The sequence below is a fragment of the Balaenoptera ricei genome, chromosome 2 (assembly GCF_028023285.1).
Source record: "Balaenoptera ricei isolate mBalRic1 chromosome 2, mBalRic1.hap2, whole genome shotgun sequence".
Classification (NCBI taxonomy): Eukaryota; Metazoa; Chordata; class Mammalia; order Artiodactyla; family Balaenopteridae; genus Balaenoptera; species Balaenoptera ricei.
The window spans coordinates 104,712,104-104,725,520 of NC_082640.1; the positions used below are offsets into that span (position 1 = coordinate 104,712,104).

The 13,417-nt window shown below is 37.9% G+C and overlaps 1 protein-coding gene across 3 annotated transcripts in view; it reads right to left on the reverse strand.

The window, feature by feature from the left end:
• EIF2AK4 (eukaryotic translation initiation factor 2 alpha kinase 4) overlaps positions 1-13,417 on the reverse strand; it is a 108,302-nt gene that overhangs the window by 85,191 nt on the left and 9,694 nt on the right. For all 3 annotated transcript variants that reach the window (XM_059913658.1, XM_059913657.1, XM_059913659.1), the window contains exons 2-3: positions 9,610-9,722; positions 6,558-6,660 (exon numbers count right to left, since the gene is read on the reverse strand). In XM_059913658.1, the coding sequence (XP_059769641.1) occupies positions 6,558-6,660; positions 9,610-9,722 (216 nt within the window). The remainder of the gene's footprint in view (positions 1-6,557; positions 6,661-9,609; positions 9,723-13,417) is intronic.

Below are 13,417 nucleotides of genomic sequence, written 5' to 3' on the forward strand. Positions count from 1 at the left end.
TCATCTAAAACATACCTTCCCAGAAACATATAGAATAATATTTGGCCAAATATCCAGGTACCATGGCCTAGCCAACAGACACATAAAATTAACCATCACAACTTCTATTAGAATAGATAAAATAGAAAACTGACAACATCAAATGCTGACACCGATGTGGAGAAACTGGACCACTCACATTGCTGATGGTAATGTAAAGTGGTCAGCTAATCTGGAAAATTTTGGCAGTTTCTTAAAAAACTGAACACACAGTACCATACACCCACAACTGCACTCCTGAACATTTATTTCAGAGAAATGAACTTATGTTCACACAAAAAGCTGTACATAAATGTTTACAGCAGCTTTATTTTTAATAGCCCCAAACTGGAAATAATTCCGATGTCTTTCACCTGGTGGATGGCTAAACAAACAGTGGTGCACCTATAAGATGGAATACTACTCAGCAATAAAAAGTAACAACTATCGATACATGTGACAATCTGATGAGTCTCCACAGAATCATGCTGCAGTGGTGGGGGGAGGGGGAGTAAATCCCAAAGGTCACATACTGTGACTCTACTTATATAACATCCTTGAAATGAGACAATTATGGAAATGGAGAACAGATTAGTTGTTGTCAGGTATCAAGGAGGGCATGGGGGTGTAAGGAGGTGGCAACATTAGGGATCTTGTGGTGATGAAACCATTCTGTATCTTGACTGTATCAATGTCAATGTCCTGGTTATGATATTACACTACAGTTTTGTAAAAATGTTACCATTGGGGCAAACTGAGTAAAGGGTACTTGGGCTCTCCTGGTATTATTTCTTACAATTGCATGTGAATCTATAATTATCTCAAAATAAAAAGTATAATTTACAATAAAGCCAAAAAAGGCAGGGGGGTGGGGGGGACAACAAAAGCAGAAATAAACAAGTGGGACTACATCAAATTAAAAAGTTTCTGCACAGCAAAGGAAACCATCAACAAATGAAAAGGTAACCTACAGAATGGGAGAAGATATTTGCAAATCATATATCTGATAAGGAGTCGATATTTAAATACATAAAGAACTCATACAACTCAGTAGCAAAAAAAAAGAAACCAAACAATCTGGGACTTCTCTGGTGGTGCAGTGGTTAAGAGTCCGCCTGCCAGTGCAGGGCACATGGGTTCGATCCCTAGTCCGGGAAGCTCCCACATGCCACGGAGCAACTAAGCCCATGCTCCACAACTACTGAGCCTGCGCTCTAGAGCCCATAAGCCACAACTACTGAGCCTGCATGCCACAACTACTGTGCTCTAGAGCCCATAAGCCACAACAACTGAAGCCCATGTGCCTAGAGCCCACACCCTGCAACAAGAGAAGCCACTGCAGTGAGAAGCCCACACACCGCAAAGAGTAGCCCCCACTCGCCACGACTAGAGAAAGCCCGCGTGCAGCAACAAAGGCCCAGCGCGGCCAAAAAAACCCAAAAAAAGCAAAACAAAAAACCCCCAAAAAACTCGCAAACAATCCAATTAAAAAACGGGCAGAGGAACACAATAAACATTTTTCCAAAGAAGACATACAAATGGCCAATAGGCACATGAAAAGATACTCAACATCACTAATCATCAGGGAAATGCAAATCAAAGTCACAATGTGTTATCACCTCACTCCTGTTAAAATGGCTATCATCAAAAAGACAGCAAATAACAAGTGTTGACGAGGATGTGGCGAAAAGGGAACCCAGGTACACTCTTGGTGAGAATGTAAATTGGTGCAGCCACTATGGAAAACAGTATGTAGGTTCCTCAAAAACTTAAAAATAGAACTACCATATGAGCCAGCAATCCCACTTCTGAGTATATATTCAAAGGAAATGAAAACAAAGGATCTTGAAGAGATATCTGTACTCCCATGTTACTGCAGCATTATTCACGATAGCCAAGCTAGGGAAACAACCTAAGTGTCAACGAATAAGTGCATAAAGAAGATGTGATACACACACACACCAGAATATTGTGCAACCATGAAAAAGGACATCCTCCTGTTTGCAAAACACACATGGACCTTGAGGCATTATGTTAAGTGAAACAAGTCAGACAAAGAAAAATACTGCATGATATCACTTACAGGTGGAATATAAAAAAGCTGAACTCACAGAAACAAAGACTAAATGTACTATTGTTTTAAGCTGCTACATTTTAGGAAAATTTGTTAGAAAGTAATAGATAACTGATAGAGAACCTTACGAATACTGAACACTTCCTTAACTTGAACTTATAAATAATACTAAAGTATTTATACATAATTATTAGTTTTTCAAAGTAGAACAAGCTTTGTGGTATTTGTTGTCTGCACAGCCTAGGAGCCAGAGGTAGTAACTAGAGTGTTAGGGACCCCTAACTTTCAATTTTGGCTCAAGTTCCAAGAAAACGTGTACTCTTGAGATGTTATTCGTTGGTTTGATATTTTGGTTTTTCTACCTGTAAGACAGCATTGACATACATTAATTCATTTGTTAAATTTAAAAAGTATTAAACTAATATAAATAGAATAAAATATAATAACTTAAAAAAAAAAGAAACAGAGACTAGAATGGTGGTTACCAGGGGCCGGGGGTGAGGGAGTGGGAGAAAAGGGGAGATATGTTGGTCAAAGAGTACAAACTTCCAGTTATAAGATAAATAAGTTCTGGCGATCTAATGTACAGCATAGTGATTATAGTTAATAATACTGCATTGTAAAAATAAAATAAAATAAAATACAGCAAAAAATTTTTCAAAAAAATCACAAATCATGAATCCAAGAAACCAGAGGATTCTGTAGCTTAATTTTCAATATAACTCCATATTATTTTTCAGCTAGACATTAGACTACACTAGAAATGACTTAAACTAGAAAGAACTGTGGAATAATTCCCAAGGCCTATTTTTTTTGTCCAGACTGTGCTACAATCACTTTCTTTCTTTTTTTTTTAACATCTTTATTGGAGTATAATTGCTCTATAATGGTGTGTTAGTTTCTGCTTTATAACAAAGTGAATCAGCTATACATATACATATGTTCCCATATCTCCTCCCTCTTGCGTCTCCCTCGCACACTCCCTATCCCACCCCTCTAGGTGGTCATAAAGCACCGAGCTGATCTCCCTGTGCTATGCAGCTGCTTCCCACTAGCTATCTATTTTACGTTTGGTAGTGTATATATGTCCATGCCACTCTCTCACTTCACCCCAGCTTACCCTTCCCCCTCCCTGTGTCCTCAAGTCCATTCTCTACGTCTCTGTCTTTATTCCTGTCCTGCCCCTAGGCTGTTCAGAACCTTTTTTTGGTTTTTAGATTCCATATATATGTGTTAGCATACGGTGTTTATTTTTCTCTTTCTGACTTACTTCACTCTGTATGACAGACTCTAGGTCCATCCACCTCACTACAAATAATTCAATTTCATTTCTTTTTATGGCTGAGTAATATTCCATTGTATATATGTGCCACATCTTCTTTATCCATTCATCTGTTGATGGACACTTAGGTTGCTTCCACGTCCTGGCTATTGTAAATAGAGCTGCAATGAACATTGTGGTACATGACTCTATTTGAGTTATGGTTTTCTCAGGGTATATGCCGAGTAGTGGGATTGCTGGGTTGTATGGTAGTTCTATTTTTAGTTTTTTAAGGAACCTCCATACTGTTCTCCATAGTGACTGTATCAATTTACATTCCCACCAACAGTGCAAGAGTGTTCCCTTTTCTCCACACCCTCTCCAGCATTTATTGTTTGTAGATTTTTTGATGACAGCCATACTGACTGGTGTGAGGTGATACCTCATTGTAGTTTTGATTTGCATTTCTCTGATGATTAGTGATGTTGAGCATCCTTTCATGTGTTTGTTGGCAATCTGTATTCTTCTTTGGAGAAATGTCTATTTAGGTCTTCTGCCCATTTTTGGATTGGGTTGTTTGTTTTTTTGATACTGAGCTGCATGAGCTGCTTGTAAATTTTGCAGATTAGTCCTTTGTCAGTTGCTTCATTTGCAAATATTTTCTCCCATTCTGAAGGTTGTCTTTTCGTCTTGTTTAAGTTTTCCTTTGCTGTGCAAAAGCTTTTAAGTTTCATTAGGTCCCATTTGTTTATTTTTGTTTTTATTTCCATTTCTCTAGGAGGTGGGCCAGAAAGGATCTTGCTGTGATTTATGTCATAGAGTGTTCTGCCTATGTGTTCCTCTAAGAGTTTGATAGTGTCTGGCCTTACATTTAGGTCTTTAATCCATTTTGAGTTTATTTTTTGTGTATGGGGTTAGGGAGTGTTCTAATTTCCTTCTTTTACATGTAGCTGTGCAGTTTTCCCAGCACCACTTATTGAAGAGGCTGTCTTTTCTCTATTGTATATCCTTGTCTCCTTTATCAAAAATAAGGTGACCATATGTGCATGGGTTTATCTCTGGGCTTTCTATCCTGTTTCATTGATCTATATTTCTATTTTTGGGCCAGTACCATACTGTCTTGATTACTGTAGCTTTTTAGTAGACTCTGAAGTCCGGGAGCCTGATTCCTCCAGCTCTGTTTTTCTTTCTCAAGATTGCTTTGGCTATTCAGGGTCTTTTGTGTTTCCATACAAATTGTGAAACTTTTTGTTCTAGTTCTGTGAAAAATGCCAGTGGTACTTTGATAGGGATTGCACTGAATCTGTAGATTGCTTTGGGTAGTATAGTCATTTTCACAATGTTGATTCTTCCAATCCAAGAACATGGTATATCTCTCCATCTATTTGTATCATCTTTAATTTCTTTCATCAGTGTCTTATAGTTTTCTGCATACAGGTCTTTTGTCTCCCTAGGTAGGTTTATTCCTAGGTATTTTATTCTTTTTGTTGCAATGGTAAATGGGAGTGTTTCCTTAACTTCGCTTTCAGATTTTTCATCATTAGTGTATAGGAATGCAAGAGATTTCTGTGCATTAATTTTGTATCCTGGTACTTTACCAAATTCATTGATTAGCTCTAGTAGTTTTCTGGTAGCATCTTTAGGATTCTCTATGTATAGTAACATGTCATCGGCAAACAGCGACAGCTTTACTTCTTTTCCGATTTGGATTCCTTTTATTTCTTTTTCTTCTCTGACCGCTGTGGCTAAAACTTCCAAAACTATGTTGAATAATAGTGGTGAGAGTGGACAACCTTGTCTTGTTCCTGATCTTAGAGGAAACAGTTTCAGTTTTTCATAGACTTTTTTTTTTTTTGAATTTTAGAATTTTATTTATTTTTTTATACAGCAGGTTCTTATTAGTTATCCATTTTATACATATTAGTGTATACATGTCAATCCCAATCTCCCAATTCATCCACCACCCCCGCCCCCTGCCACTTTTCCCCCTTGGTGTCTATATGTTTGTTTTCTATATCTGTGTCTCCATTTCTGCCCTGCAAACCGGTTCATCTGTACCATTTTTCTAGGTTCCACATATATGCATTAATATACAATATTTGTTTTTCTCTTTCTGACTTACTTCACCCTGTATGACAGTCTCTAGATCCATCCACGTCTCTACAAATGACCCAATTTTGTTCCTTTTTATGGCTGAGTAATATTCCATTTTATATATGTACCACATCTTCTTTATCCATTCGTCTGTCTATGGGCATTTAGGTTGCTTCCATGACCTGGCTATCACACAGTCACTTTCTATAGTACAACAATGACTGAAGTTCTTGGAAACGCAACTTAGATGGCTGTGACTCAATGTGTTATAGAATGCAAGTAAAAAACTGTCCAGGCACTTTCCTAGCGGTCCAGCATAGACATGGAGGCCTAGGGTTAGCCCTTACTTAGCTCTTCTCACTTTTTATAGGATGGGATAGTTAAGCATGAGCTACCTAGGCAAAAACACTGAGTGATCTTATACAAAAGTGAGGAAATAGATTATATTTAAGAGATAATAATACTCTCAGTAATTATACACACAGTATACACAGAGTTAATACACACAGTAATACTCTGCCCTAAGAAGTCATCTAGCCTAGCCCTCCAGAGAGAGTTCTGCCACCCAAGGGGGAGCTCATGTAGACTCTGATGTCACAGAATTAAAAAGGAATCAGTACTGAACTAGGTGTAAATGCTCAGATATAAAAGGGACATTGATGGAGGAGAGTGTATTGTTAATTGTTGAGAAGGAAAACAGTCTTTCTGATATGAAAAGTGGAGAGGTGGCAAAGTTTGGTGAGAAATCACTTGTCTGCAAACATGTTCCAACATAAAGGTTGAAGTCACGATGAGGTCATGATGTCAGGTCCAAAGTGTGCAAAAAGAATGGCCAGGTTCATATAAAGTGCTTCCAGAAGAATTCTTAAGCAACAGTACTATCTGTATATACTCTACAATTTGTAATTCATAAATACCATTAATTAAAAAAATACAAACAGCAATGTTCCCCTTTGTAGATACCAATAAAAACCAAAACATCCTAGTGAAATTTAGATTTGAGGTGAAACGAGAAAGCCTTTAACCCAAAGAAAAGGCCAGAAGGCAAACACTGTTGAACATGACGAGATTTTTACCATCCTCTCATAATTCCAGTTTAACAAATCATACCTCGCCACAATGTTTTTTGGCCACTTCCTCTAGGCGGGACTTTAACAAATTAACAGTTTCATTTGACAGACCTTTGGCATTCATTAATGCTATTTCAGGGACTCTGGAAAAGAAAAAAACAAAAAGGAGTTACTCTAGAAAGTACAGATTATTTGCATTAATATTTGCTAAGTTCCAAGCTCGGGGCCTGGGGATTTCATAGCGGCCTCATTTGTGAATCTCTCTGTACCCCCAGCAACATTTCTTTTCATCTCAAAAGCATTTTAACTTTACCCCAGCAACTCTGTTGACACAGTACTCAACACGGAGGCACCTGCAGCCTGTGGGGGCAGCAGTGGGCTGGCTAGTCGTCAGTGTGGGCAGTCGGGTGCCCTGATCCCCCAGAGGACCAGACATAAATGACTGGGGCTCGATCAGGGGTCTCCCCAACTCCTCTGTGTGATTTCAGCTTTACAACCTGATTTAAATTTTTAACATCAATTACTGTCTACTGCCTTTTAAAAAATCACTCGAGCTCTGTGTGTGATTCTAGCCTAGTAACTTCACTATGAGCTCCCCTGTATGGTAACGCTCCATCCTGGCTTGGCCCTCAACGTCAGTTTACTCAGACAGCTCACCTGCCAGAGCCCAGATGCTCTGTGCTCGTTAGTGCACTCTGGCATAAAGCAGGACAAGAATACTAGGCGAGATGGAGCCACAGTGATCTATCTAGTATTCCTACAACATGCTGTGTCCCAGGCACTCATTCTGCTGTAAATGAGCTCACTTACTCATGCATAAATCTAGTCATGCACACTCTGCAAACTCTGCTCTTCCAAGGATGCCTACCACACTCTCCTCTTCATCCCTATAGAGCGCAACTAAGAGTTAACACTTTCTACCCAAGGAAAGTACAACCAGCCCTTGGGGTTCTTCTTATTTCCAACCAATACACATCTAATAACAACTCTGAGATTAAGTAGGCTTCATTTGAAGAGAAGATGATTCATCACTTCCCACCAAGCATTTCTGAGTAATTCATGGCGTTTTACCTTGGCGAAGCCTTTACTATTCACTTACCTATGGATTCTCTCAATGCTTCAGTATGATAGATTGCTACAATCATCAATCTAGTTGGATAGATGGAAATCTGAGAGAGACTACTGAGTCTATGTGTGGTCCAGCCAATCCAGGATTCTCTCTCTTACAGTGGCATCAAGGACTATTTTGCAGAAAAGGAAAGTTTTCCTGCCCCATATCATCTCAAAAGATAGGAATGTTTCCCCAAGTCAAGACTTACATAATATTTTTAAAAAAAGCAAGCAGTCATTATATAGCAATATTAACAGAATGGTGAAAAATTCATCTGCAACACTAATTAAACTTGCTTTAAAATTTCCAGTGTTCTCTTTATGCCTTTGCTACATAATTCATAATTTTATGTAGCTGATAGTATAATGTTTACTTTTTAACTTTTTGTTAAGCATTTGCATGCTGTTTCTTAAGTAATATTTTTACCAAGCGGACACATCAAGATTTACCTGACGAGTTCTCTAAAGCAGTGGTTCTCAACCAGGGGTGACTGTGTCTCCCCCAGAGGACATCAGTCAATGTCAAGAGGGCAAAGAAGCTCTGCGCCCCTCCCCACATTCCTGGCCTAAGCATCTCTTCCATCTGGCTGGTCCTGAGTTGTATCCTATATAATAAACCGGTAATAGTAAGTGAAGTGCCTTCCTGAGTTCTGTGAGCTGTTCTAGCAAATTATCGAACATAGGCATTATGGGAACCTGCAAATTTATAACCAGTTGATCAGAAGTACTGGGACTTGCAACTGGCATCTGAAGTCTTGTTGTGGGACTGAGTCCCTAACCTAACTATCAATTTTAGTGTCACAATTGAATTGAATTGTCTGGACACCCTGTTGGTGTCAGAAAAGACACCACCTATACGGTGTCAGGAAAACTAAAACCTAGAGAGGCACTGTCTTATCTTTCTTTCATCAAATTAATCACCCTTCAATTAATGCATAAATTAACTTTCTGAATACCTACTATATCTACTCTAGGCATACAGGTTGGGCTAAAAGTGGGTTACTAACTTTGAGGAACTCAACTTGACCTATGTGTATTTTCATATCCTCTATCACCTCTTAAGATAACAAGTCCCAAACATTTACCACCCACTGTGTAAGGCAGGACTTCATTTACCACCCACTGTGTAAGGCAGGACTTCATTTACCACCCACTGTGTAAGGCAGGACTTCCTTTTATTTGTCACTTTCCTTCACTGGCTTCCTACACAACAAGCTCAAACCACAAAACATCATCCAGGCCAATCTGCTTTTCCACATGGAATGTCTGGGGAAAGATTACATGGAATATGCATGGTACTTTAAAAAAAGAATACTCAAGTCCTGATAGCTAATGCTTTTGCTTTACGAGTGAATCTCAGCCAGAGGGAGTATCACCTTCAGCGGGAGTTTAGAAATACGTGAGGTTTTCGGCTGTCTCACTGACTGGGGAACTCTCTTGACATTAGTGGGTAGAGGCCAGTGATGTTACACGCCCTGCAGGGTGTGGGACTGCCCAGTGAAGACTCGTTAGCAGTCCCCCCACAGAAACAGGGCAACTCTAAATCCTCCTTTACTCTAGGAAGTAAAGGTCCCATTGGCCTGGAAGGCTACTCTAAGTCCTAATGCCTATCATACTTTAAAACTAAGTCCACAAAGCTTTTATAGTCACTTCACCTTTATCTTTTTCTTCTAGATTGTTCCTCTTACTTGTTTATGAAGAATTAAACAAACAAAAGTTAACATTTCAGAGGAAGCAAACATTAGTCATGGAGCAAATATTACCATCCATAAAGACTACTAACTATAAGCTGACTTAACAGGAGACAGGTTTCATGAAAATGTCTATTGCTGATGTAGTTTTCATGAAATGCAAGTGACAGGAAATAAAATTTTAAATGGAATAGGGGCCAGAAGGAGAAAACACCATTAACTTCAACCTGTTCCTATGTTTTCAAAACAGAGAACGGAAATCACATCAAAGCTATTTCTAAATGTACTCACACATCTGGATAGGTGGGTGGGCATTTCACTCTCAAATCCACTTTCACGTATACTTCTTCCCCAGTCAAGCCCTGAGGGTATAGAACTAAATTGATTTCAGGAGGCTCTTGGACCTAAAAGAGAAAAAGAAAATCTTTTTTTCTCTAGAGAGCCAATCATTAAAGATTAAGATAAGAATTATTAATATTTTAGCCAAAAGTTCTACTTTTTAAATATTACACATAATTTTATTTTATATAGGTGTTGGTCACATTTTCCTAAAGCATGGTTTAAAAACAAAACCTGGAGGGCAGACAGCAGAAGAAGAACTACAATCCTGCAGCCTGTGGATCAAAAACCACATTCACAGAAAGACAGACAAGATGAAAAGGCAGAGGGCTATGTACCAGATGAAGGAACAAGATAAAACCCAGAAAAACAACTAAATGAAGTGGAGATAGGCAACTTTCCAGAAAAAGAATTCAGAATAATGATAGTGAAGATGATCCAGGACCTCGGAAAAAGAATGGAGGCAAAGATCGAGAAGATGCAAGAAATGTTTAACAAAGACTTAGACGAACTAAAGAACAAACAAACAGAGATAAATACAATAACTGAAATGAAAACTACACTAGAAGGAATCAATAGCAGAATAACTGAGGCAGAAAAACGGATAAGTGACCTGGAAGACAGAATGGTGGAATTCACTGCTGTGGAACAGAATAAAGAAAAAAGAATGAAAAGAAATGAAGACAGCCCAAGAGACCTCCGGGACAACATTAAACGCAACAACATTCGCATTATAGGGGTCCCAGAAGGAGAAGAAAGAGAGAAAGGACCCGAGAAAATATGTGAAGAGATTATAGTCGAAAACTTCCCTAACGTGGGAAAGGAAATAGCCACCCAAGTCCAGGAAGTGCAGCGACTCCCATACAGGATAAACTCAAGGAGAAACACGCCGAAATACACAGTAATCAAACTGGCAAAAATTAAAGACAAAGAAAAATTATTGAAAGTCGCAAGGGAAAAATGACAAATAACATACAAGGGAACTCCCATAAGGTTAACAGCTGATTTCTCAGCAGAAACTCTACAAGCCAGAAGGGAGTGGCATGATATATTTAAAGTGATGAAAGGGAAGAACCTACAACCAAGATTAATCTACCTGGCAAGGATCACATTCAGATTCAATACAGAAATCAAAAGCTTTACAGACAAGCAAAAGCTAAGAAAATTCAGCACCACCAAACCAGCTCTACAACAAATGCTAAAGGAACTTCTCTAAGTGGGAGAAAAAAAGACCAACAAAAACAAACCAAAAACAATTAAGAAAATGGTAATAGGAACATACATATCAATAATTACCTGAAATGTAAATGGATTAAATGCTCCAACCAAAAGACACAGGCTTGCTAAATGGATACAAAAACAAGATCCATATATATGCTGTCTACAAGAGATCCACTTCAGACCTAGGGACACATACAGAATGAAAGTGAGGGGATGGAAAAAGATATTCCATGCAAATGGAAATCAAAAGAAAGCTGAAGTAGCTATACTCATATCAGATAAAATAGACTTTAAAATAAAGAATGTTACAAGAGACAAGGAAGGACACTACATAATGATCAAGGGATCAATCCAAAAAGAAGATATAACAATTGTAAATATTTATGCACCCAACATAGGAGCACCTCAATACATAAGGCAACTGCTAACAGCTATAAAAGAGGAAATCGACAGTAACACAATAATAGTGGGGGACTTTAACACCTCACTTACACCAATGGACAGATCTTCCAAACAGAAAATTAATAAGGAAACACAAGGTTTAAATGACAAAATAGACCAGATAGATTTAATTGATCTTTATAGGACATTCCATCCAAAAACAGCAGATTACACTTTCTTCTCAAGTTCGCACAGAACATTCTCCAGGATAGATCACATCTTGGGTCACAAATCAAGCCTCAGTAAATTTAAGAAAATTGAAATCATATCAAGCATCTTTTCTGACCACAATGCTATGAGACTAGAAATGAACTACAGGGAAAAAAACGTAAAAAACACAAACACATGGAGGCTAAACAATATGTTACTAAATATCCAAGAGATCACTGAAGAAATCAAAGGGGAAATCAAAAAATACCTAGAGACAAATGATAATGAAAACACAACGATCCAAAACCTATGGGATGCAGCAAAAGCAGTTCTAAGAGGGGAGTTTATAGCTATACAAGCCTACCTCAAGAAACAAGAAAAATCTCAAATAAACAATCTAACCTTACACCTAAATGAACTAGAGAAAGAAGAACAAACAAAACCCAAAGTTAGCAGAAGGAAAGAAATCATAAAGATCAGAGCAGAAATAAATGAAATAGAAACAAAGAAAACAATAGCAAAGATCAATAAAACTAAAAGCTGGTTCTTTGAGAAGATAAACAAAATTGATAAACCATTAGCCAGACTCATCAAGCAAAAGAGGGAGAGGACTCAAATCAATAAAATTAGAAATGGAAAAGGAGAAGTTACAACAGACACCACAGAAATACAAAGCATCCTAAGAGACTACTACAAGCAACTCTATGTAATGAAATTGAAGTAATGAAATTGAAACTGTGATTAAAAATCTTCCAACAAACAAAAGTCCAGGATCAGATGGCTTCACAGGTGAATTCTATCGAACATTTAGAGAAGAGCTAACACCCATCCTTCTCAAACTCTTCCAAAAAACTGCAGAGGAAGGAACACTCCCAAACTCATTCTATGAGGCCACCATCACCCTGAGAGCAAAACCAGACAAAGATACTACAAAAAAGAAAATTACAGACCAATATCACTGATGAATATAGATGCAAAAATCCTTAACAAAATACTAGCAAACAGAATTCAACAACACATTAAAAAGATCATACACCATGATCAAGTGGGATTTATCCCAGGGATGCAAGGATTCTTCAATATATGCAAATCAATCATTGTGATACACCATATTAACAAATTGAAGAATAAAAACCATATGATCATCTCAATAGATGCAGAAAAAAAGCTTCTGACAAAATTCAACACCCATTTATGATAAAAACTCTCCAGAAATTGGGCATAGAGGGAAACTACCTCAACATAATAAAGGCCATATACAAGAAACCCACAGCAAACATCATTCTCAACGGTGAGAAACTGAAAGCATTTCCTCTAAGATCAGGAACACAACAAGGATGTCCACTCTCAACACCAGTATTCAACATAGTTTTGGACGTCCTAGCCACGGCAATCAGAGAAGAAAAAGAAATAAAAGGAATACAAATCGGAAAAGAAGTAAAACTGTCACTGTTTGCAGATGACATGATACTATACATAGAGAATCCTAAAGATGCTACCAGAAAACTACTAGAGCTAATCAATGAATTTGGTAAAGTACCAGGATACAAAATTAATGCACAGAAATCTCTTGCATTCCTATACACTAATGATGAAAAATCTGTTAGAGAAATTAAAGAAACACTCCCATTTACCATTGCAACAAAAAGAATAAAATATCTAGGAATAAACCTACCTAGGGAGACAAAAGACCTGTATGCAGAAAACTATAAGACACTGATGAAAGAAATTAAAGACGATACAAATAGATGGAGAGATATACCATGTTCTTGGATTGGAAGAATCAACATTGTGAAAATGACTATACTACCCAAAGCAATCTACAGATTCAGTGCAATCCCTATCAAAGTACCACTGGCATTTTTCACAGAACTAGAACAAAAAATTTCACAATATGTATGGAAACACAAAAGACCCTGAATAGCCAAAGCAATCTTGAGAAAGAAAA